Here is a 23,558-nt window from a genome sequence, read left to right as displayed (position 1 = left end):
CCTGATTCGGAGAACACCACGCTTAGGAATTATAGGTCTGCTATCAGTATATGCCACTCCTATAACTGTATCTTCAGTCTCCAACTCCTTCCATTTACCTATGTTCACTCGTGATCTCTCCCGATTCCTTTATGGGAAGTCCGTTAAAAATAATTTCATTTAGAACTAGCTTACGCCAGCGTTTCATTTCATCCCTATCCCGAGGGAACTACCACACGCACCTGGATGACTTTCCTCAATGAATGGATCTGGGACTTCCTCAGACTTCTTCAAATAAATGATTCAGCAAAGAAAATAAAAAATACTTTATCGCGAAGACATGGTAAAACAAACTGTTTATAATAGGTACGTTTTAGTATAGAATCCGCAGTGCGAAACGGAAGAGTAGGTTTAGCTTTCGATTTTTCTTCCTTGTTGATATCTACGCTTTATAAACAGGTAGTGCATCTAAAGAAATGTCTGATATTGTGTAACAAGACGTAAGAGACGCGGGAACTGCACCATTGTTTCTATTGTTGTCATAATGTTAAGGCCGTTGACAAAAAAGTTGACTAATGACTTAACAATGCCACTACTAACTACGCTACTCGTACCGCAGTCATAAAATTCTGTTTTGTTTCAATTAACATAAATTCATAAGACGATTTAATCTTAACAAACTCACATTTGATTTTAATACTTATGTAGCTTTAGTCTTTACTTGTTTAGACGGATGATTTCGGATTGATTTATCATAAAGTTAGCAATGCTTGACACGGTTAGTCCGTGGAACGGTGATCAGTGATCATCGTGTCATGACGATTTTTGCCATGTTTCGAAAAGCCCGCGAAATTGCTGGGTCCCATTTTCACATTTTTGAAAGTCGTTACGAGTAGTCAGAAGCCAGAAATTCTGACAACCAGACTTAAAAAAGGCACATCAAGTTGCCCAGGTATTAGAGATGAGGTGATCAGCTGGCTTATTCGCTAACTTTCGAATTCTCAGATGTCAACTGGCCTCAGTTGTCATCGGAACTTTGATGTCAACCGATAAGTTCAAAACATTGGTATTCTGTATCGCATGAAGTGGATATCGGTGGATATCGTTACATGGTTGCTGACGCCAAAACTACGATGATAATTTGACAGCTCTATTTTTTTATCCATTATCCATTATGTCCACTGGGCTTACGGAATCGCAATATAACGTGTATCGATACAGAAACAGCTGTCAAAATGAGTCATGGTGGATATCAGCCTGATGACGTCATCTCATTTGGTAACTGGCGTTAGCGAATAAGAAAATAGCTGTTTGACAATTTACTAATGTACACTTTACCAATTGATGATATCTGCGAGCTGTCAGTGGAGTTAGCGAATAAGGCTACAGAATTCAGATAGGCAATCGCTCCATACAATACTGGTACTTAGATGCATTAAGTAAGAATGGAAGCCGACCCTAACATAGGAAAAGGCTCGGGAGATTGTTCAGACGAGGAATATAGAATACTTAACTGCGTTTTTTACGCCCAGATCTCCCTTAGCGCATTTACTGGCCGTTCTGGTTTGGGTTCTGCTGTAACCGCCTCGTAAATGTTTATATCAGTAATGCACATACGTCTCATACTTTTCAGAACCAAAAATTAAGTAATTGAAATGACCTATTGAACGAAATGCATCTCAAATCTAAATAATAAGTATTATCTGCTTATGACTAGACAATGAGTAATCCGTACAGCGCACAAGGGACTGCGTTGACAGGACAGCCGTATTATACTGAAGTCGCATGCTAAGTAGGACTTAACACCGAGTATGTGTGCGTTTGCTGGTAATGTGTTATGTATGACGCACTCTGGCTTGGGAAGCGAGTATGTACCGCGGCGGGCGTCCGTCCACAGAGTACTTTTTATATTATGAAATAGAGGTCCAACTCGACTACCAAACTAAGTAAGACAAGTGGCGCCTTCTGAACGCAGGTTTAAGAAACTATTTGTCAATATATATACATATAGCTACATAAAGCAGTGGTTACTGGGTCTAGGTAGATTTTTGTTTCTTTTTGTTTAATATTTATAAGATGTTTTTCAATAAATAAAACACTGATAACCTTTAATATAATTTATTTTTTCTTTTAAAACATTTCATGTATAATTTTTCGCTTTTAGCTTATAGGAATCCGTATCATCATCACACTCTCTCCTATTTATTAATATTTTATTAATATCTTTACAGTAATTGTAAATAAAGAATCTGCAGGATATATTGATTAAAAAGTCTATTAATTTTTCTTTATGAATTTCACATTTTATGAAATCGAATTTCAAATGTATAAATATTAATGTTTTGATGAAATCTTTTAAATATTTTTTTTCCAAACATTTTTTAATTATTGTGTAATTTATATCCTGCAGATTCGAAACACAATTTAAGAGAGAGTCGCTGGGACTGCAAAGCCATTTTTATTAGCATACTCTCTATATTTTAAATAATCGTGTTCCTGATCGGACATTAAATTTTTTTTACATTCACTACAACCCTTGAAGACTTTCTTCTTAGCGGTTTTAATAAAATAACCGCTAACATATTGTAGCCCCCCAATTATACGGGGGTCGCTTTTGTCTTCAAGGGCTGTAAATTCAATGTCCGGAATCTCAGAGAGCTCACAATTTATTTGTTCTTTGCAGGCCCCGCTTGTGATGAGAACTTCATGCAAAGCGTGGCAATTATCTGCCTCACAATTTGTCCCTGGGGCATGGACACTAGATAGGCTGTTTATTAAAAGGCTGCTAAATGCTGCTTCAAATCCATCTGGAGTAGGGTTTACGTTGCGGCATCCTTGACTCCTTATCGATCCAAAAAAATTTTCTATTGGATCCTGATTCAGATGCCGCAACCAAACCGATGTCACTCCGTACTTCGCAGCAATTTTTTAAAAGCAGTTCTATTCCTTCTAGTGTCCATACCCAGTTACTTAAGGTGGGAACATACTCCACATTCGAGGTTTTTACATTCACAAATTTCATATTTTTTAAAAATATTTTTGCCTCCATCCATGTTTTGTGATGTATTGAGTTCGGCGTCGCAGGTCCCAGCAGTGGTTTACTGTGCTTCCTTTTCCCGAAGCTTCCGTTAATGGAGTCAAAAAGTTTGTCAAAAAACAAGATGACGTCCGCTGTATTTTGCGCATCTTGAGAGATTATTCCTTTTCTGCAAAAATAAGAAAAAATATTAATAAATATTCCTCACACGTTCTTACAACGCAATCTAGTCCCAAACAAAGCATTGCTTGCTTGTAATTTGGGTACAGCAGACAACCAATAAATGAACTTATATAAATATAAATATTTTATAAATAACATAACATAGTGTACATATGTAGAAACACCCACACACATAAATGTTTGACTTATGCGGGAATCGAACCCGCGACCTCCTGTGGCAGGCAGATACACTGGCTACTATGGCATCTAGTCATCAATAAGAAACTTGTTATTATTAAATCTGAACTGGGAGCAGTTTTAATTTGTGAAAACTTTTACTATACAATCTTCCGCCCGCGGTTCTACCGCATCCCGTGAAAGCTACTTCGCGCACCCAGATTAAAAGTCACTTTTAGTCTTCCTCAATAAATGAGCTATCTAACGGTGAAAGATTATTTCAAATTAGACCTGATCGACCTTGGTGATTGGATTGGTTCTTCAGATTAGCATGGTTAAGAAAACATACAAACAAAAAAATCTTCAGCTTTATAATATATAAGTATCGATAAAATAATGCAATGTGAAAACATTATGTAATAAAGTTTATTTACCTGCTAGGTAGCCCATATTTGATGCTACAGTTTGGCTGAATAGTTGCGTAGCAAATTTAACTTTCATCCGTGGAATTTTACTGGGAATGCAGTGGGAGTCTGTTAATTTTGGCACCAGTCTTATGCCTTTGTAGCCTGGGTTTTCTTGGTGCAGTGCAGTTATGTGTTCCCACTTTGCCATTAGCATTTTGTTGTCTTTTATATAGTAGATTTTTCGTTATTAAATTATTTCTTATACATTTCATTAAGTGAGGTGGGTCATACAAGGGAATGATTTCCTGTTTATTTATTAAAATAATATTTCCCTCAGGTTCTTCTGATTTTCTTAACAGAATACCTCTTGTTTCTTGTAACAAGAATTTAATGCAGTTAACATTATTTGTTCCTTGGTCGCACACTGTTGCTACCACATTAAGACCAGCATTTTGTAGTTCTGTGATGACAGCCTTTAATTGTTTTGCCAGTTCTGGTCCCTTTGTGGCAGACTGAGAAAATGTGTATGCAACGGGTTGCTTATAATTTTTTATAAGTCCTCTTATCATAAATACCTGCGCATGATCTGCATACTCAGGCAGTGTCTCTTGCCCATTGGTTACAAACCCACTCACTCTGTCCTTCCTTTCATTGTATGCCACATTCGGTTTTAGTGACATTTCGTCAAAAGAACCACACATAATTTGTGCTCTGGTTTCATTTTAAGTGTGGCTTTTTTTATTTGTGCCATCAAATTTTTATTGATACCAGCATTTATATCTGCCATATTAATTAATTTTATTAAAATTTGGCGTGATGGCAGGATAAAGATTTTCCTCAGGAATCTGTATCCTTTTGGGCTTTGCTTGAGGATAGTCAAAGCTACAATTTTTTCCTCTAATGTGAAACGCCGGCCTTTTTTTTCCTTTTTGTGCTCCCTGAACTGCAGCAAAGTTAAAATTTTTGATGTGCTAGACATTTTGTCTAGAGTTTCTAAAAATTGAGGGTTTGTAGTAATATTTTGCAGGGCCTTGATCTTGATTGCCTGCTTTTTAACCTTGCTACGGCATTTGCTGAGTTTCACACCAACTTGCAGCATTTTCTGATACAGAGCACGCTCAGTTTTCGTAACAGCAACCTGTTTTACCGCCTTCTTACTAACACATTTAACTTTGCGATGCACTGAAAAAATAATAAGAATCATATGAATAAAAATTGCAGAATTTAAGAGTACATATGAGTGAGATAGCATCAAAGCTAGTTGTGTGTGAAAGTATCCCATGATTGAAATATGTATTAAATCTATAAATCAGTACCTAGTTAATAAACCATGATAGTGAGTGTAACAAGCAAACTCAGCTTTGAAGTTATTAAGTTTGATTACAATTGTGTTGCTTACCAAGATCTTTCACCACCTCAACATTTTCTTCTTCACTATGAGGCTGTCTATCACTGTGTACAGACTGAGATTCTGAAGTGACAGGATCTGAAAGGTCATTAACATATTTGGTAAGAAATGTGTGCCTATTATATACAAACCAATTAAGCTGATGATCATTACCATCATCATGAATGTAGCAGTTCATATTGAGTAACCATTATTTGAATCATATTGAATTAATTAAAGCCAGCCCACTACTAGACAAAGTTACTTTTTCTTTTATATAGTTTATAATATCAACTATGACCCGCCCCGGCTTCGCACGGGATAACAGTATTTCCCAGTATTTAATGTATGTTATTATACATAAAACCTTCCTCTTGAATCACTCTACCTATTACAAAAAACCGCATCAAAATCCGTTGCGTAGTTTTAAAGATTTGAGCGTTCATAGGGACATACAACATGACACATGACAGAAAAAGCGACTTTGTTTTATACTATGTAGTGATAAGGATGTTAACATTTTAGGACTTATGCATATGACATATAAATGTAATTTAACAAACTGTATTTCATCAATCACTCTTGTCTTAAGGGATAGGTTTATAGAGAGGCTAGTTTACTTTAATTGTTTGCAAAATTATAACTCAGGAACAACAAAAATAATTCAATTTAAGATGATTTTAAGGTAAATTAGCACATTTATCGAGAGAGGCTACATTTTATCCGGGCGCATGAAGGAGTTCCAGGACAGAATATGTGTAAAATAATTGCTGATTAAATGCTTGTATGTAGGATCACTCACCAAGATTCTCTTTCATTTGTACATCTTCAATTGAACCTTGTGAGTGTATATGTAGATGCGCAGGTTCTGTAAATAATAATATTCAGTGATTAGTATATGTTATTATTACATCATTTATTGCTAGTGTCTATCTATCAATTACACTATATGCTGTCCGCATGGGTGCCGCATATTATGCACAAATATGTTGACATTATTGAAAAGAAACAAGTATTAAACAAAACAAAGTAATACAAAAGTAAATTATTTCAGACATGGTAATGGTTTTTTGTATGCCTAAGTGAGAGTAGTAGAAATCATAATTGACATGTACCTTGAAAACTAGACGTTATGGATACCACATATTATGTTTGGAACATTTGATCTATGATTCATTACCTATTCATTCAGTCAAGAGGGTACCAAAATTGTGTAATGCAGTGCTATTTAAGTATTACAACAAATTAAAAATAGCAAAGGATTTTTGGTAAATGTGACATTCAAGTTACTCAATTTCAGCCTAATTTGTAGGAATAAATGATCTTTGAAATAACTTCACTCAAAAATGGCTGGACCGATTTGGTTGAAATTTGGTATGTAGATAGGTGATACCCTGGATTAAGACATAGGCCACTTTTTATCAATACACCATGCGGACGAAGCCGCAAGTGGAAGCTAGTACATACGTAATGTAAATGTATGTATGTATGTATAAAAATGAATTGCTTGTTTATATGTATATGATAAAATATACCTTTTGATGTAGACGGTCCTGAAATCTGAAGAGGTCTTAGTGCTCTTTTTTCAATGCTGAATTTCGAGCAAGATAATCCTGTAAACAACGATAAAATAATATGAATTATAAATATAGTAAATTTTGAAATGTAATATAGAAACTCTTGTATGACATACTGCGTACATACAGAAATTGTGGCTCCAAAGAAATCTCTATTCAGATGTTTTAGACTTACTGCAGCTTTTCATTTTGTGATTTGGAAAGTTTACTTTAAACTCAAATAACATGACTGTTTATTTCTTTCTAACATCAACTCTAGAAATTTGAGACTTAGGTACTCTTTAAGGTAAACAGGTACCTTAATTTGGGTATTTTACTAAAACTAACCTGGCATGTTTTTTGTAGGTACAGCTCCTTTGGCAAGTCGGTTATTCCGGCACCAATATTTTGGTTCGAAATGATCATTACAGACGCGGCGGTATTTGAAAATATGGTTATTTTCAAGTTGCAAAATGTCACCACCAATATGAAAGACCCATGTATTAAATAGCTGCCTATCCTTATCTGGATTAGGGAATTTATGTAAATACCCCGTAGTGTCTGAAAAAAAGGGTAACAAGTTAGAATTCAGTGGAGTCGTGACAAAATGACGACTATTTGTTTTAAGGATGTTGATAAATGCTTACCTAAGCCATTTGTACATCCGGGAACACAACACTTTCTATTAGACATGATAAATATTAATTATCACAAAACGGGTCAACGAGTCCTATCTCAAGCACAAAATTCACAAGATTTCGATCACCTCAAGCACAAAATCGACACGGCCGAAGGAGCAGAGGCTCAACTTAACGGACTTAGGTGGATAAAGCACTAATAGGGATAAAATCTGGAAAAACAAACAAGACACCGAAAAGCACTTCAGCGCAAACCGGCAGCCAAATTTGTTTGATTGACAATTTTTGCATAATGTTGCATGTAGAAAATGGATTTAATGTTGCCAGTAGAAAATAAATTCTTGAATTTTATTTTATTTCTGGCTAATTGATAATAAACATTAAATTTTAGTAATTGCTTCAATATGCAACTCAAAATTTTTATTATTTATTTTTTTATTTTAGCTGAAAAAAAAGATAGGGTAAGAGTAGAACCAATAAAAGATGTGATAGCGCCCTCTTACACACCTAAGCATAACTACTACGCAATCGCGCATCATCGTCATTACAAATAACGCCATCTATATTTCAGTTTCTTTAATATCTTACATTATAATACTACCAAATTAAAATGACACTTCCATGTAAGGACCTCAATGTATTTACTGTCTCACTTCATTTTGCAGACCTATAATGATACGTTTTCTCGTTTGCCACTATTAAGATTGTCACCCCTGCGTCCGTCTGTCGCGGGCGGTGCGAGTCACAAGTGCGGAGGTTCACTGGTTCAGTCGACGCCAGTCGTCACTGCGACTTTGGGCGCGTCCTCCTGTCGCCTTCGCGTTTATTTATAAACTCCCGCGTCATCGGCATTATAATTGATAAACTGATGTTTACTATGTTTATATCTTCCCGTTTGTGACCTACAGTTCAATTTCCTTACTTTTTACCGTTTGGGTGTTGTGGATACCAGATACCTGTTTCACGACCTGAGGCTGCAACTGCAATCAGTTGAGGTATTTCCTGCTATTTATTCTTCAGTTTGAGATCCAATATGACTTCTAATACAGTGAATAGTTCCTTCTATTTAAACTGCTGCAGGGAAAGGGCTATTGAAAAGAACATTGAGTTTACCCAACTTTTGAGTCGGTTTTTATGCTCCTTTGATACAAAGCTAAATTGCTGCGAAAATCATACTATACCAATATGTACCATGTACGTATGTTGAAAAAATAAGTATTTTCCTGTTGAACGCCTAACCCGATTGATATTGCATACACCTTCCTGTTGCTAAAGGATAAAATAGTCTTGTAATGATGTCAGTGTGTAATTAAATTGAGATTAGTCAGAATTGAATTTATCCAAAGTCAACCAAGAACTTGCTTCAGTCGAAAATAGTGTCACTTCAAGCGCTCTTTCGGTTTCTAATGTAAAACGTGGATTTGTAGATTTATGTGCAATTAGTTCTAAGTTAGGTTCTAACATAAAGTGAATTATAGTCTTTGGGTTCTAAGGTAGAAGTTAAAAAAGAGTAACAAAAGGTTTGTAAACATTCTAAGCAATTGACTATCGTCAGTGGCTTTACAGTGGCAGTGACTATGTAACCTACCCTGAAATAACAAATTCGTCCAAGTCATGTTGTAAAAGTCTTCGATAGTTTTACCAAAAAAGCGCTGGGGTTACATTGTGTAAAAAAACTGCAAAATAGTTACTCATCTGTAAATTATTTCGAGGTAATCAGTGTCTAACTGTTGGTAAGTGAAAACCTGAGCAATAAATACCTATAAGATTCTATTACATACCTATTTGTATTAAATCAGTCATTCATCAAGGTAATCTATGAAGAAGGTCGTCGCTTATACATATGTACCTGTTGGAATTAACCTTTTCGACTCCATGATGATACAGAATACAGACATTTTTCTGTTGAGTGTTATTAAAATTTGTTAGGTTCTTAGCCTTCATTGTAAATAACATCCAAATAGGTACCTACAAGGTGGTTTTCTGATGTTGAATGTCTTAATGACGCAACTGTATGTATCGTGTTCATAAGGTCATCTAAAAAATGGTAATGTGTTTTATGTTTACATTCAAGTTTTGTTTAGCTAGCCATAATAGTAGCTCTATACATGCTACACGATCGAATATTAATGAGTAATTGAATGTTATGATTCTAAAATCATTATTCATGGATGATTAGTCAAGATCATGAACTCAATTCTTTAGGTATTCTTGCATAGTGTATATTTATAGCTTTGTAGGTTGCTCCAGTTTTTTTCGTAGATCTCATTTGGTCGTAATCTGTGATATTGCCTACATACATTAAGAGTTAGTTTGTAAAACGATAAGTACTGGGATATTTTTATCATTGTTTGAATACGGATGAGTGAACAATGCCAATTATACAATGAGTAAATCAAATGTTTGTTTACTAACTGCTAACTGCAGCTTCCCCTGAATTCATTAGTGTGGTAATTTGTAGTAATTGATTCAATAAAATTACAGAGAACGAATCTGGCAGCGAGGGGAGCTCGGGACACCGCGGGTCGTTGCGCGGCGCCAACAAGTTGGCGAGGCGCGCACGCTCATTCAAGGACGACCTGCTCGAGCGCATCTCAAACATGCGCTCACCGGCGCAACAGCATCACCGGCCGCATCTCTCATCCAATATCAGGTCACAATACAAACACATCCGCTTCTATGATAACGCGCCTTGTTTCCGCGCATCACAGTGATACTTCAAAAAACTCGACTATGCATTTAGACAGTCATGCTTGTGACCGTCTGGGCCTGTGTCCAATCAAAATTATAATTATAAACCATTCATGTATATTGGATACCCACTATTTATCCACATTCAAATATTATTCCAAGATCCTAGTGACCTAATAAAAATAACTTGGTAAGTGGGTACTCAAAATACAAAGAAAACTACTGTAGGTATCTATGAGGTAGTAACAATCTCGATAATGAGACGTACTAATTATAACCTTCATGACAAAATGCTATCAGTGCTAACTGCAGATGTTCTTGATTACATCTTATGGCATAGACCTTATCTGGTGACTTGTTTACATTGTGGTGAAATCTTAAAACTGTATATGACTTGTTATCATTATTGATAAATTTACATAGGCACATAGCTCTCCTATCTTTCGACTGACAGCGACAAGAAAGTGTCCCTCATACTCACAGTATTATCTTTGCCTTTAGTGCAAGAACAATGTCATTGTGTTAAGTTAATTTTTTATTCAAATAGTCACGTAAATAGTTTTGTAGTGTCGTAATAGTAAAGAAAATAGTATGACCTTTTATATCTATTGGGTTTGTTGTTAATGTGGTGTGGACATTGCACTAAATGTGGCATTAATTATGAGTCACGAGCACGACCCGCGACTGTCGGACTCATTAGTACATTGTCCGCTGAAATCTCATTAGTTTAGTGCGTGCAATGTTAAGTGATTACATTTTAATGTCCGCGCGAGCTGTCAGCGCGACCGAATCGCTTTTTGTTTATTGTACGGACCGTGAACACCTTTTTTTGTTTCAATGAGAACGTTACCAAGTGATTCTGCACCCAAAAAGTTTATAAGACAAGTGTAAATCGGTTATTCTTTACGGTTAAAGCGTGGAAGCTGCCAGTAGCTACTTCACAATGTCTAGTGCTTTGCGATCGCCTGTTGGCGAATGGTTTAATAAACGAACAAACAGACTTCAACGGAGATTCGCTAACAATGGAAAACGGTATGATTTGTTTGTATTTAAATTCACATGATTAATTGAAGGACAAAAAGACTACTCCTTAATAGTATAAATTAGTGAATATACGACATCTACAATTGTGTCCGTTGAATGTACCCAATTGACACTCAGACAGAGATACCAGGCTGTGATCAGTGTGTTGGCACATAGAAAATTGGGACTAATATATTTTACCATGTTATAATTGTAAATATTCTATTGAGATCAGCAACAATATTCAAGACAGACACCACAACATAATATCACATAATTTACAAAATTAGCATAACAAAACATTGTATGAAATTCCTAATATCTGAGAAAATATTGGCTTAGTTACAAATGTAGCTTGCTCTGCTGTAACCTTACCAACATCAATGTATCATAACAATTTGATGATTAAAAAGATCATGTGGTCAACAAAATCTGCCCTTAGAATGCCAAATTTAATTAGAAAGTGAAATGACGGCTGTTTTTGTCGCAATTAGGATGCCTGTTATTTTATTAGGGTTCCGTAGCCAAAATGGCAAAAACGGAACCCTTATAGTTTCGTCATGTCCGTCTGTCCGTCTGTCCGTCTGTCCGTCTGTCCGTCTGTCCGTCTGTCACAGCCGATTTACTCGGAAACTATAAGTACTACAGTGATGAAATTTGATGGGAATATGTGTTGTATGAACCGCTACAAAAATATGACACTAAATAGTAAAAAAAAGAATTGGGGGTGGGGCCCCCCATACATGTAACTGAGGGATGAAATTTTTTTTTTCGATGTACATACCCGTGTGGGGTATCAATGGAAAGGTCTTTTAAAATGATATAAAGTTTTCTAAAAAACATTTTTCTTAAAGTGAACGGTTTTTGAGATATCAGCTCTCAAAGTCGTAAAAAGTATGTCCCCCCCCCTCTATTTTTATAACTACGGGGTATAAAATTCTAAAAAAAATAGAGGTGATGCATGCTAATTAACTCTTTCAACGATTTTTGGTTTGATCAAAGTATCTCTTATAGTTTTTGAGATAGGTTGATTTAACTGTAATTTACGGAACCCTTCGTGCACGAGTCCGACTCGCACTTGGCCGGTTTTTACGGTATAAATCGAAACTTCTGAACCCAATATGCAATTCAGAAATAGCTATTTAATTGTCCTTACATTTCATGACTTTTGAAATTGTGAAACAATGCAAAAACAATAACAAATAAAGTTGTTCTATGTAATTTTGATCATCTAGGTCTGTTATTAATATAATTTTTCAAAATATGTGATACATATTATACAGTTTACTTTGTTAGTCGTTGAACTCACATAGAGTAAGGTCAACCGGGACCTCCTACTTGAATATCAAATATAGCTTAGCTTTGTATTCGCGTGCGAAGTGTGGGCTTGCATGCAAAGCAGATTCTTTCGCAACGCATACCAAGCAATGACATTTTAAATGAGCATTTATTTATAATAGATAGATAGTACTTTGATTTAATGAACAAGTGGTTTATTTCTATCTATTTACCCTAGTAATTGTGTATATTATAATATATTAGGCATATAAAAGCATTTGGTATTAGATGTAGGTGGTTTATTATAATTATGTTTTGGCAAATGTTATATTAAAATCGCATTAAAAAGTTATATTCCCCTTTATCGTTTGTCCCTCGGTAATCTGTAAGTATATTGCAACATTTTGTGCTTATTATTTGACGTCTATGTTACAGCAGATCGCACTCTCCGCTTAGCCCAAAAATTAGGAATATGGCAAACAAAATGAATACAGCTGAGGATGGGGAAGTCACACCAGCCAAAGAACTCGAACGGCTAGTCAAAGAGGTTCGTACTTCACCTTCGAGTTAGTGTTTATACTACAGTGTGGATTCCTTACATAAATTTATCTTAACATGTCTATTGTTCGCAGGTTACGTTCGGCTTAAAACACTTTTCGGATGTTATCACAAAGGGGAAACTGGAAATGCTCCCTGACAATGGCACTATTGTTTTTGAATCAATTGCAAATATACATAAAGGTAATTAATTTGTATGTTTCAAACCTCTCCACCGACCTAACGTTAACAATTTATATTTCAAAAATGTTATATTATTGTAAATCAATTGACTACTGATGTACAATGTCTTCCATTTGACTGCGTAGTATTCTTGTTATCGTTCTGCAAATAATAGTTTAAAATATAAACCAACATTCCTAGCATTACGCCCATGAACTGCTACTAAAAATAGAATGTTATGGGTTAGCTTATATAGTTTTGTTCAATGTTTGTGCACATTACCCTTTCAGCAATAAAACCGTACTGCAGTCGATCACCGCAACTAACAAGCGCCGTAAAGCGTCTGTGCGCTGCATTAGCCACGCTCATACGCCTGTGCGACGAGATCACTGCGCTCAGCCTGCGAGCTGACGCCAGCAACGAGGAGCTAGACACATCGGCCGAAGCATTGTCACCGGAATATGTGAGCTCCGTAGTGAAAGGGGTGACTGGCGCCGTGGAAGAAGTGTCGGCGCTGGCTCAGCAACACATGACTCGGCCCGCGCTTTCCCCGCGCCCCGCTCTCGTCTCCCCGCGGTCTTCAACACAAAGGAATTCCTTGCCAGGTGCGTTATTCATTTCTGTTGAAACGCTATAATAGAGCCTCTATTACAAAATCAGTGTGATGGAACTAATCAGTTCCGCTAATTAAATACAACTGCAAAATTCTTAGCTATCATTTAGCTGTCCAATACTTCGTAGCTGCAGAACCAGTATGTGGTACTTTTTATGAGATGCTATTCCTGAGATAGTTGGTTATTTAGAAGCCTGTTTACATTTACATCATACTTGTTTTCTTTAGGAGTAGTTAGTGTATGTGCAATGTTGTATGTTGCAGACATCCCGCTGACGCCGAAGGAGCGGTCACTGCTGACGGGCGAGGGCGGCGCGGAGGGCGGCGTGCGGGCCTCGCACTCCTCCGAGTCCGTGCTGGACGCGCCCGACTCGCCGCCGCCCAAGCCTGCGCGGCCCAACCGGTCAGTCATCACCACACATAGTAGCACTCCACCGTACACTCATACAATGACGGAAAGAGTTAATCACCATACTGGTCCATCCCCAAGATAACTTAGATAGATATATAACTCCGACAAAGCTACAATGGAATCCTCACAATTGAGTAGCAGGCGGCCAGTAGGCCAACACGACTTAAAAACGTTCACACACTGCGCGCCAACAAACATCACACCACTCGTACTTCGTCCCTACGTGAAAGTCGCAAAATACCACATACAGTATTGATGGATTGCATAAAATTTTATGGCGTTGCAAATACTTTCAAAGTATCGTGGCTTCGTTATTTTGAGATGCTCTAACGTTTAACACAGAATGCAAATTTTTATTGAGTGTACTAAAAATGTATTCCAACAAATCCTAATCGGTCATTTCAAAATTTATTTACACATATTCAATTTCACGTTTGATTAGTAGGGCTGGGTTCAATAATCTTGGAAGTTTCACAAGGCATTTAAGCTGGTATGGTTAGTGAGAGTGCAATGTGTGTTTGCAGGAAAATCGAGTTGGCCCCACCTCTGCCGCCTAAGCGCAAGTCGGCGAACGACAACTCCCTACTGGCTCTCTCTATTGATAGGTTAGTTGAAGGTACAACTTAACTGACAATTTGAAAGTTAGTCAAACTTTTTTGCGTGCCTATACGATTAGACTAATAACTAGATGCTTAGATTTTTTGTTAATCTTTTTTTCATAACTGGTCAATTTTACAAATTCGATAATCTCCAAATAAATAGCAAATATTAAAGTGTGTGTTTGTCCATTTCCAGACTGTCCCTGCAATCTCACAGCAGCGGCTCTTTGGACTCCATGCTCAACGTGTCTAACGACGAAGAGCGTAACGCGCACGACTCCACCAATCACGACCACGTGTTTGCCACACCGCCTAGCTCGGAGCTAGTCGGTAAGAAACATTTTAAAACGCTATTATTACCTACCAACTGTTTACCGTTGCATCCGTCTCCTTAAAGACGGGTTACCCGAATAAATCCTATAAACATTTTTAATCTTCCATTACCACACATCCTCTTGCTAAATCGATTGGATAGTTTCATCGTGAAAGTGTATTTTACACAAACTCATTTTGTATTTGACTTGCTTTCATTCCTCAACACAATGCTATTCCATCTTGGCTACTAGTGATCACTGATTTGTTTCATGTCAATTTTAGCCTTGGTAATAACATCGCAGTTATTACCATGGCGAATTGGTTGATGTTTGCGCAAAATTTATTCGAATTTATCCTACATTGAGTAAGTGGACCCAATCCAATTGTAAATAATGAAACTACACACCAACGTTAGCGTGATAATATCACTATATTTAAACAATGTGTTCGCAACGCTTTCATGTTTAATCCCTGACCCAAATGTAACAAATAAATGCACTATTATTCTAAGAAAGCGTTATAAAAAAACTTGACACATTTTAATTGATGTAGTTATATCATGACCAAAAAGGTTTGATGACTCAAGTCATAGAGCAATTGCCTTAAGGAGTTCGATTACTTTTATGAGTAAACTAGTTTTTGTTTTAGAAGTTACTTTAATACGCTTACTTTCTTCAATTGGGCACATGTTGAAAACATAGCTGCTTCCCCATAGTTTTCCCCGCAACCCGAGTGCTCCCAATCCCAATATCCGTATAAAAATCAGATATTAGATTAACCTATTTTCGTCTCCAATCACCATTTGTGCCAAATATTACCCCAAATCAGCCGTTTGTATGCGAAAACATAACAAACGAACTCACTCTACCATCTCCATATAATATTATTGGATCACACAATTTGGCATGTACATTGAAGGATTGTGTTTCGTTTTAGGTATGTGCAGCTGCAACAACGCCACGGAGCTGCGCGCGTCGCTGGAGTCGCACGAGTCGCACATGAACTCCACTCACGCGCACGTGCATTCCAACCACAATCGGTATGACTACTCTACTGTCTTATATCTAACTAGCTAGTGGGAATCTCTGCACAAACGCGGATAAAAAGTAGCCTATAGTCTTCCTTGATAAATGGGCTATCTAGCATTGAAAGATTTTTTCAAATAGTCAAATTCATTTCAAATAAAACTTCCTGAGATTAGCGCGTTCAAACAAACAAACTCTTAGTATATAGATAGGAAATTATAAATTGCCTGTGTTGTCATTGTTATAAGCCCTTGAAAACTTACCTATAGTTGCTACAGTGATAACACCTGTTATAAATTCTATATTTAATAAGTACATTATTCCTATATTTAGAAAGATTTGGTGTGCCAGATCCAAAAGTCAATATATTCAATGTATGATACTTTTTATGTGATTGAGGGAATTTACTATTACATTCTATCAACATACAGTAACATGATAACCACAAAACAAATATTATTGAAATCATGCAGTTTTCCTTCCCTAAGCAACACTGTTAATGATTTATTACTGACGCACATAAATTAATAGAGAATTGTAATTCTATTTATATAAAATAAATGGATAATTCAAATCGAGAAATATATGTTTTTCAGTTTCTCCAATGAGTCTGGATTCGTGTCAGTGGGTCACGCGGAAATGTCTGCGGAACACAGCTTCCACTCTTCGTTCTCATCACATCACTACACGAGCCATACGGACAGGTACCCACTTTATAACCCTTCCTTTAACCTGGTTTGCCGGTCTTTTCTTCTGTTTTGTTTGCACATGTTTTTAAAACACATTTGTTACATTTTTAATTATCACTCTCTCTTGTCTTTTTCATTTGTCCTGGTTTCCGTGTTTCGAAGATGTTGAATATACTTTTGAGTATCATAGTTACAATAATAATATAGTTTTCACAAAAAATGGTAACTTAAAACTGTACCAAAGTATATTAAATATCTTAAGTATCATGCTTCCTGTTATTGTTTTTGCAGTATTTTTAACAGTACAGACTGTGTGACCGAATTGAAGTGCACACTACAAAGCTTTGAGAGCCGCATGAATGTAACCAATATGAACAGTATAACCACGCACCAATCTTCAAAGTGAGTGTTTCCTCTATATTATCACACACACCCTCCTTATTCGTAGTTTCTAAGAAAATCTGTGTTTGTATGTCAGTTAATATAATCCAAATAGTTTCACTTGCCAACATTATATTGCCACAAATTTGATGTAGTGTAGCCAATTACACAACAATAAAACTTACACAGCTTGTACACAAATAACCAGCACTGATAAAATCTCATACTTGGTGTGCAGAGTTATACAACATAAAATTTAACATAGTTCGGTACATTAATTTTGTTAGTTAAAAAAACTATCGCAATATGGCGTTACACCGCCAAGGACGCGACACGGACTGACTAACTTGATTGTTTATTTTCGTAACTGAGTTTTTTGCGCTGCAGGCTGGCGAGCATCACGTCAGACGAGAGCGAGACGCCGCCCGAGCTGCCCGTCAAGACGCGCCGCAACATCCGCGTCGACGTACAGCAACACTTCCCCACTGTTGAAATCAGGTGATTAGCACATACAGCCTTCACGCCATCGCAATCTGTTGTGGCCGAGGCCTGTGTTATGTTGATGTTAACCCGTGTCGGTGTGGGCAGGCCGTCCCCGGTGTGCTCGCTGCACGGCGAGGCGCGGCCGCACACGCTGGCCGTGCATCAGCCGCCGCGACCGCCGCCGCTGCCGCTCAAGAAAAAACACAGTCAGTATACTTTTTGCTTCATTTTTTACAATCCTCAAAAACTACAATGTAAACTACTTGACCCAATTTGGTGGTGGAACGAAATTGTTTCTATAAATAAAAATCTAATAACTTTTTACAACAATTGCTAACTACAAGTCAATTTAATGCCTGCATATGCAAATTTCCCGACGGTTAATAATGAATTGTAAATATGTATGTGAATGTCAACGAAAGAAAACTGTGAATGTATCCTATTCTATTACACACTTATCACATTGTCAATGGCACTGTTCATGTTTATGTGAATCCTAAACAGTATTGTTTTCATGTCTGTGATTGATGACAATATATAAGTGCTTCCAGTTTTCACTCATTGGTTCTATGATTCTGAATATTCTTTGGTCATTGTGTTTTCTTGGGCGCTATGGTATTATGAATGATAATGTAATGTGTGGGGCTATAACGGCATGTTTGTCTGTTGTGCCGGTGCGGCGCGGCAGTGTTCCAAAGCGTCGCGTACAGCGGTGAGTGGATCTATGCATGTACAGCGCTACTTAGCTCCAAATAAACATCCGTTTTATGAAGATGCAAGCATATTTGTTTCATTATGTTTTAGACATAAAGGTCCACTCCAAGAAAGGACATGTTGGAGATTCATCAGACGTGCTTTAGCAGTCAACAAGCTTCTTGTCACTCACTCTAGAAAAATAGGCGCCGAATTCACTGTCGATGTTAGGCGGCTTTATCGTGAATTTCCAAACCCATTTATGGCACATTTCTTGCAATAATTACAAGCGATGTGGCAATAAAGAGTTTGCATCATGGTGGTCGCCTTGCTTGCTTTCCACGTGCGATATGTCGACGTGTATGCACAAGCTTCGCAGCTTACAAGCGTTGGTTAACAAAGCGGAACTCGGTTCGCGCCGTAGTTAATTATCACCAAAGATAATGAATGTTGTTAGCGCTTCATTACGATCATGTGTTATTGCTGTTTCATGTTAATAAAATCTTCGAAAAACACATTTTCGCCTACGCTCTTAGTAAATCAGAACATATCTTTGACTAACTGAAAGGTGTATTATATTTTAAACTTGTATACATTTTAGAAAAAAAAAGACTTAGAACTTATATTTGTGAACATTCTATTTTTAATTCTACCTGCCTTGTAAACTTCTCACGTTACTGTTAAAGGTGAAAAATAACTCCTAAAATGCTATACAGTGTTTAATTCAATTACGCCTTGTGTTATTATCGTGGAGTGTTACTAAACCGTATTGTCTGTTTAGTAATGGCGTACATGGAGATGTTTGGGAACTGCAGTCATCCGCCGAACAACGCCGCGGCCCCGCCGGATATGTTCCGTCACTCTATACACACATATAATATGGCTAGGTACGTATAAACTCGCTTTAGCAATACTTATAAACTGTGCAATTATTTAACCTGTTGTTATACCTACTAAGTTGCAAGGTTGTAAATATAGTATGTGATATTTTTTATATGCAGCGCCAAACAAATTACCGATGGCTCCATAAGTTTGCAGCGGCAACAAGTTCAGCGCTCCATAGCGCAATCCTTCACTGTCCAGCATTTTGGAAACCCACCAATGAGGTATGAAGCATACAAATTTTCGCCATTTCAAGACCTATATTTTTTTTGTATGATAGGCCTATATAAAATTTTATTTATTTTAGCAGTGGCTCTGAAGACAGTGTTAACATTACTTCGAGTGGTACTAGTCCCATCCCATTGGAGCCGCCGCCAGCCCTGCCGCCTAAGATGAATAAGACTAAACAGGTATAAAAATTAACTGCTCCATAAACATGAACCGTTCCTCTGTTTATCAGTGCATTTATTTATTATTTAATTTTGTAGCTCTCAGTTAACTCAAGCAACGAACTACTGCCTCCTCCGTCGCCGCGGCCATCGTCGCATAATAGCTCCACTGATGAAACAGTTTTGAATAACGTAAGTCATTCACGGTCTTATTAGTATTTTTAGCCAATACCGAATTCCTTAACTAATTATGATTGCCTCTTGGTTTCAGAATTCCGATGAATCATTTACAAGCGCCACGGCGCCCGGAAAGTTTCCGCTTGAAGATGAGCTTGAAATGCTCGTGCAACAACAACCTACGCCGTCGCCCGTACCCTCACAGGTATGACAATGGACTGATTTGTTCTACTGAAATATTTTTCTACGTAGTGGATTATTTTATTATATTCTAATTTTATAACAGCGAAGTGAAGGCAGCACGGAGCCTCCCCCGGCTGCAGTGGAGGCTAACAGCGAGCCTCCGGCCGCGGACCCGGACGACATCATCCTGCAGACGGACGTGAGCGCGTGGCTGGTGCTGAAGGGGCCCAGCAAGGACGGGCCCGACGTGCGCGGCGGGCAGCCCGACGCGCTCATCGTGCTCGCCACCAAAGCTACCAAAGGTACGACATACTCAAATATGGATATGGGATCATTTACTTGCATTGCCGATATGCATCACCCTGAATGATCGCGGTAAAATTATATACCTTAATCATCTCATTGTTCATTGACATGGTGGCAGACATTAATACTGCATTTTGGTTCCTGGACATAATATATGACGACTGAAAATATATCAGATTTCAAACTGATTAAAACAATACCACCATAAAATCTTTAACTACTCCTTTAGCTTAAGTCATGTCTTATCATTGCTTTTAACTTTTCAACTGTCATGCTTTCACTTTACAGAAACGGACGAGTGTAAGTGGTTGAACCATTCTTTAATATGGGCTGGATGACTTGCTGGTTCTATATTTTTCTAATATTTGGAGGCTTGTGGAGTTTTGCTTTGTTTTAGTGTTTGTTATGCTAATGTATTGTAGTGCTGATTACCTGAAACCAATTGGTGTTTTAACGTGGCTTGAATCTTAAGAATAAAAAATATTGATTCTTAAACAGGGGCATACATAATTGTGCAGGAACAATAAATGGATGTTATCGGATAGTGTCGCACTATTTGGTAACATACGTTGCTTGTATCCTGTTATGGTCTTGTGTGCTGAGCTCCCGCACAGGCTTTTTCTGTATAATAACACCTAACAAAGTTTAGATGTAGTGAAGTGCTGCTGTAATGATTTTTAGCTTTGGCTTACAAACAAATTAGTGTAAAGAAAAATATTTTTGGATTTTGGTCCTAGGTTTTGATTACTCCTAAATTACATTTTATAACTTTCTTAATCTTATTTGGCCACAATATTTATCAGTGATTCGATTTTTTTTACTTTTTTATGGCAAATTGGTGTTAAAATTAACAATTTCACTAAAATAAAAAAAAAATATGTTTCAATACATCATTTTATCCAAGATAATATTATTCTCATACTTTGGAAAGCAAAATTAATTAGAATACCACGCTATTTTACCGTGCTTCTGTAGCTTCGATATAAATGCCATAGAGTCCTTCGCACACGGCGCATATCGTAATCCGCGCGTAAGATGGGAAGCAAACGCGTATTCACCGTAAGGTGCTTCGTACACGGAGCAACTTTAGTGGAGGCAAATATAAAATTTGTTGGGCAGTGGGAAAGAGAGGAAATTTGTGAAATAGCTCGACGCGTTGCGATTGACGGTTGAGGAAACCGGCAACTTTAAAAATCGCCTAATATGGCAATAAGAAATTAAGTTAGTCATTGATTACAGCATCCCAAAACTGTTGACGATCATAACAACTCTAAAAGTCGAGTTCCTAGGTGTAAACCAATTGAAATACATATTATGTTATCAGCCAGTTGCTGCAATAGCTGCTCTATATACAAAGCGTCTAAACATACGTGTTCGCATTGCTCTCGTCTTACTCGCGGCTTACATACAACGCCATGTGCGAAGGCATAATACATCAGTATGGGGTTGAGTATGTGGGCTGTGTCCGCAGACTTCACGTACCAGGAGGCGTTCCTGGCGACGTACCGCACGTGGGTGTCGCCCAGCGGGCTGGTGGCGCGGCTGGTGCGGCGCGCGCAGCACTTCCGCCCGCGCCCGCACGAGCTGCGCTCCACGCTGTGTCTGCTGACTCGCGTCGTCGCCGACCTCACGTAAGTATCCACAGTACTGCTTGTCTACCTATTTACAAAAGACGCGGCGAAATATTTGGGCCATAAGATTGATTGCCGTCGCTTCGTCAAGAAGATTCACAGTGGATGGTGTTCCTACACCATTTAATTGCCTATATAAAATTAAACAAACCGTAATCAGTTGTCATGTGGCCAATTTACCAGTATATTATATTTAATAATGGCATGTATTTAACGCGGCGACTAAGTAAAACGAATATAGGTTTTAAAAAATAATAGAGTGGGTACCATTTATAATGGGTTGGCAGCTAAAAACGAGTATCGTAATAAGTCAAAGGTAGCATATTAATATATCACTTATGAGGTCCGTTTTAATTTAAACTAGCATCAAGTTTTTCTTTTGGCGACTGAATTAATATCTAAGCGAAAACTTAATGATGACAATAAAATAGAAAATGGGCATTCATAAATAATACAAATCAGGTTCTATTTAAAATTGTTTGGATGAAGAATAAATATAAACTAGCTCATATTATAAATATATTGTGCGACTTTTTAATAGCTTTAAATAAAGTCTAAAATGGCATGAAGAAAAAATATTTTGCGGCTGTTATTTTCAAAATTATAGGTGAATAGCATGGAAGTAAGCATGCAACATGCAGCAAGCATGACTTCTGTCACGGCTCCGGCGCTGCGGGGCTCCGGCGGTCCCATGCGAGCTTATAGTTGCAGATGGTTTTCACGCTCACCACCGCAGCTTCGGCTTGCTGGCCTCTGCGCCTCAGCTCGCAGGCCGCCTCGCCCCTCCGCGCCTACGCGGTTTTGAATTGCACTCTAGGGGTAGGGCAGACAAGACTACGTGGAGTCGGTTTTGTAGCGATTCGTTTTCGTCACTAACTTCAATTTTTAATACAATGTTTTTTTAATTGAAGGTTATAAATGGCAATATGCTAAATAAAATGAATCCAAATTAAATTCTACCATCTTCATAGTGCGCCAAGTGAGATAATACCACCGCACCTTCCGCCGTTTTCATGAAATTATGATACACAATATTAATAATTAACTCTTATTCCTTTTTACTGTACTCCTTTTAATATTTAGAGCTATCCACAAAGCGAAGCCTGAAACTGGGTTTTTAGTCGGCACGAAATAGTTGGTAACATATTATCTTTGCCACCCAACTAACATTATTAGTCGCCAAGTCATTATAAATAGCTCCTCACCTAATATTTCAATTGACTGGTATAGTTTATTTGCTACCCAAACGCAGCTGCTAGTTTTTAGTTTTTATAACACCCTTAATTTTGAACCTTACATATTATAATAGTCGCGAAAATATTTAATCGCTGGCAAGTTATTTTATTTGTTGCCAACATTTGTCGACTTTTAAGTTATTAGTCACCAGGAATATAATAAGCCTTTAATAATATGCTGTGTTAGTGCGGTATATGCGGTATAAAGTACATAAGATCGTCTTGACTGACAGATAGACAAGCTCTTTTAAATGTAAAAGATGGCTCCAATATATCCAACTCGCCTAGATTCTTGATCTACTAATAACATTCCATTTGACTTCAGGATGTCGGACCTAGACTGCCCGCTGATGCAGGAGATAATGGAGTTCATTTACTGGCTCGTGGATGCTGAAGAGTTGATTATCGCCAAGACTCTCAGACAGATTCTAGTCGACAAACAAAAACAACTACACTTCCAGCAGGTCAGTAACAACAACTGGTTTATGTT

General features: G+C 37.5%; 2 protein-coding genes across 13 annotated transcripts in view; one reads left to right on the top strand and one right to left on the bottom strand.

Moving 5' to 3' along the window:
* C3g (C3G guanyl-nucleotide exchange factor) overlaps window positions 1-23,558 on the top strand; it is a 38,470-nt gene that overhangs the window by 9,907 nt on the left and 5,005 nt on the right. For 2 of the 12 annotated variants that reach the window (XM_021326782.3, XM_021326715.3), the window contains exons 2-23: window positions 9,828-9,996; window positions 12,771-12,882; window positions 12,968-13,076; window positions 13,346-13,660; window positions 13,933-14,071; window positions 14,605-14,685; window positions 14,876-15,009; window positions 15,931-16,033; window positions 16,616-16,723; window positions 17,000-17,110; window positions 17,477-17,587; window positions 17,678-17,778; window positions 18,261-18,284; window positions 19,047-19,152; window positions 19,267-19,371; window positions 19,455-19,557; window positions 19,636-19,728; window positions 19,808-19,918; window positions 20,000-20,198; window positions 20,491-20,502; window positions 21,674-21,833; window positions 23,394-23,532. In XM_021326782.3, the coding sequence (XP_021182457.3) occupies window positions 9,828-9,996; window positions 12,771-12,882; window positions 12,968-13,076; window positions 13,346-13,660; window positions 13,933-14,071; window positions 14,605-14,685; window positions 14,876-15,009; window positions 15,931-16,033; window positions 16,616-16,723; window positions 17,000-17,110; window positions 17,477-17,587; window positions 17,678-17,778; window positions 18,261-18,284; window positions 19,047-19,152; window positions 19,267-19,371; window positions 19,455-19,557; window positions 19,636-19,728; window positions 19,808-19,918; window positions 20,000-20,198; window positions 20,491-20,502; window positions 21,674-21,833; window positions 23,394-23,532 (2,645 nt within the window). Of the gene's footprint in view, window positions 1-8,079; window positions 8,339-9,827; window positions 9,997-10,497; window positions 11,067-12,770; window positions 12,883-12,967; window positions 13,077-13,345; window positions 13,661-13,932; window positions 14,072-14,604; window positions 14,686-14,875; window positions 15,010-15,930; window positions 16,034-16,615; window positions 16,724-16,999; window positions 17,111-17,476; window positions 17,588-17,677; window positions 17,779-18,260; window positions 18,285-19,046; window positions 19,153-19,266; window positions 19,372-19,454; window positions 19,558-19,635; window positions 19,729-19,807; window positions 19,919-19,999; window positions 20,199-20,490; window positions 20,503-21,673; window positions 21,834-23,393; window positions 23,533-23,558 lie in introns of those variants that run through there. The other 10 variants (XM_021326815.3, XM_021326733.3, XM_021326823.3 and 7 more) reach the window with 10 other exon arrangements.
* LOC135116940 (uncharacterized) lies at window positions 3,778-8,057 on the bottom strand. The gene is made up of 6 exons (XM_064034802.1): window positions 7,353-8,057; window positions 7,054-7,266; window positions 6,685-6,762; window positions 5,952-6,017; window positions 5,162-5,248; window positions 3,778-4,944 (listed from the first exon to the last, which is right to left on the bottom strand). Exons 1-6 carry the CDS (start codon window positions 7,396-7,398, stop codon window positions 4,433-4,435), a joined length of 1,002 nt encoding a protein of 333 aa, XP_063890872.1. The 5' UTR covers window positions 7,399-8,057; the 3' UTR covers window positions 3,778-4,432.

The sequence above is a fragment of the Helicoverpa armigera genome, chromosome 5, assembly GCF_030705265.1.
Source record: "Helicoverpa armigera isolate CAAS_96S chromosome 5, ASM3070526v1, whole genome shotgun sequence".
NCBI classification, from domain to species: domain Eukaryota; kingdom Metazoa; phylum Arthropoda; class Insecta; order Lepidoptera; family Noctuidae; genus Helicoverpa; species Helicoverpa armigera.
The sequence above is the reverse complement of the archived record's forward strand: the minus strand, read 5'-3'. Positions and strand labels throughout refer to the sequence as shown.

What these genes read in the sequence shown, in the direction of transcription:
- LOC135116940 (XM_064034802.1), bottom strand. Translation starts at nt 7,398, where the DNA reads ATGTCTAATAGAAAGTGTTGTGTTCCCGGATGTACAAATGGCTTAG. An exon ending in ACCTACAAAAAACATGCCAG is followed by an intron (nt 6,763 to 7,053) that starts GTTAGTTTTAGT and finishes CGTTGTTTACAG; the next exon opens with GATTATCTTGCTCGAAATTC. An exon ending in AGGACCGTCTACATCAAAAG is followed by an intron (nt 6,018 to 6,684) that starts GTATATTTTATC and finishes TATTATTTACAG; the next exon opens with AACCTGCGCATCTACATATA.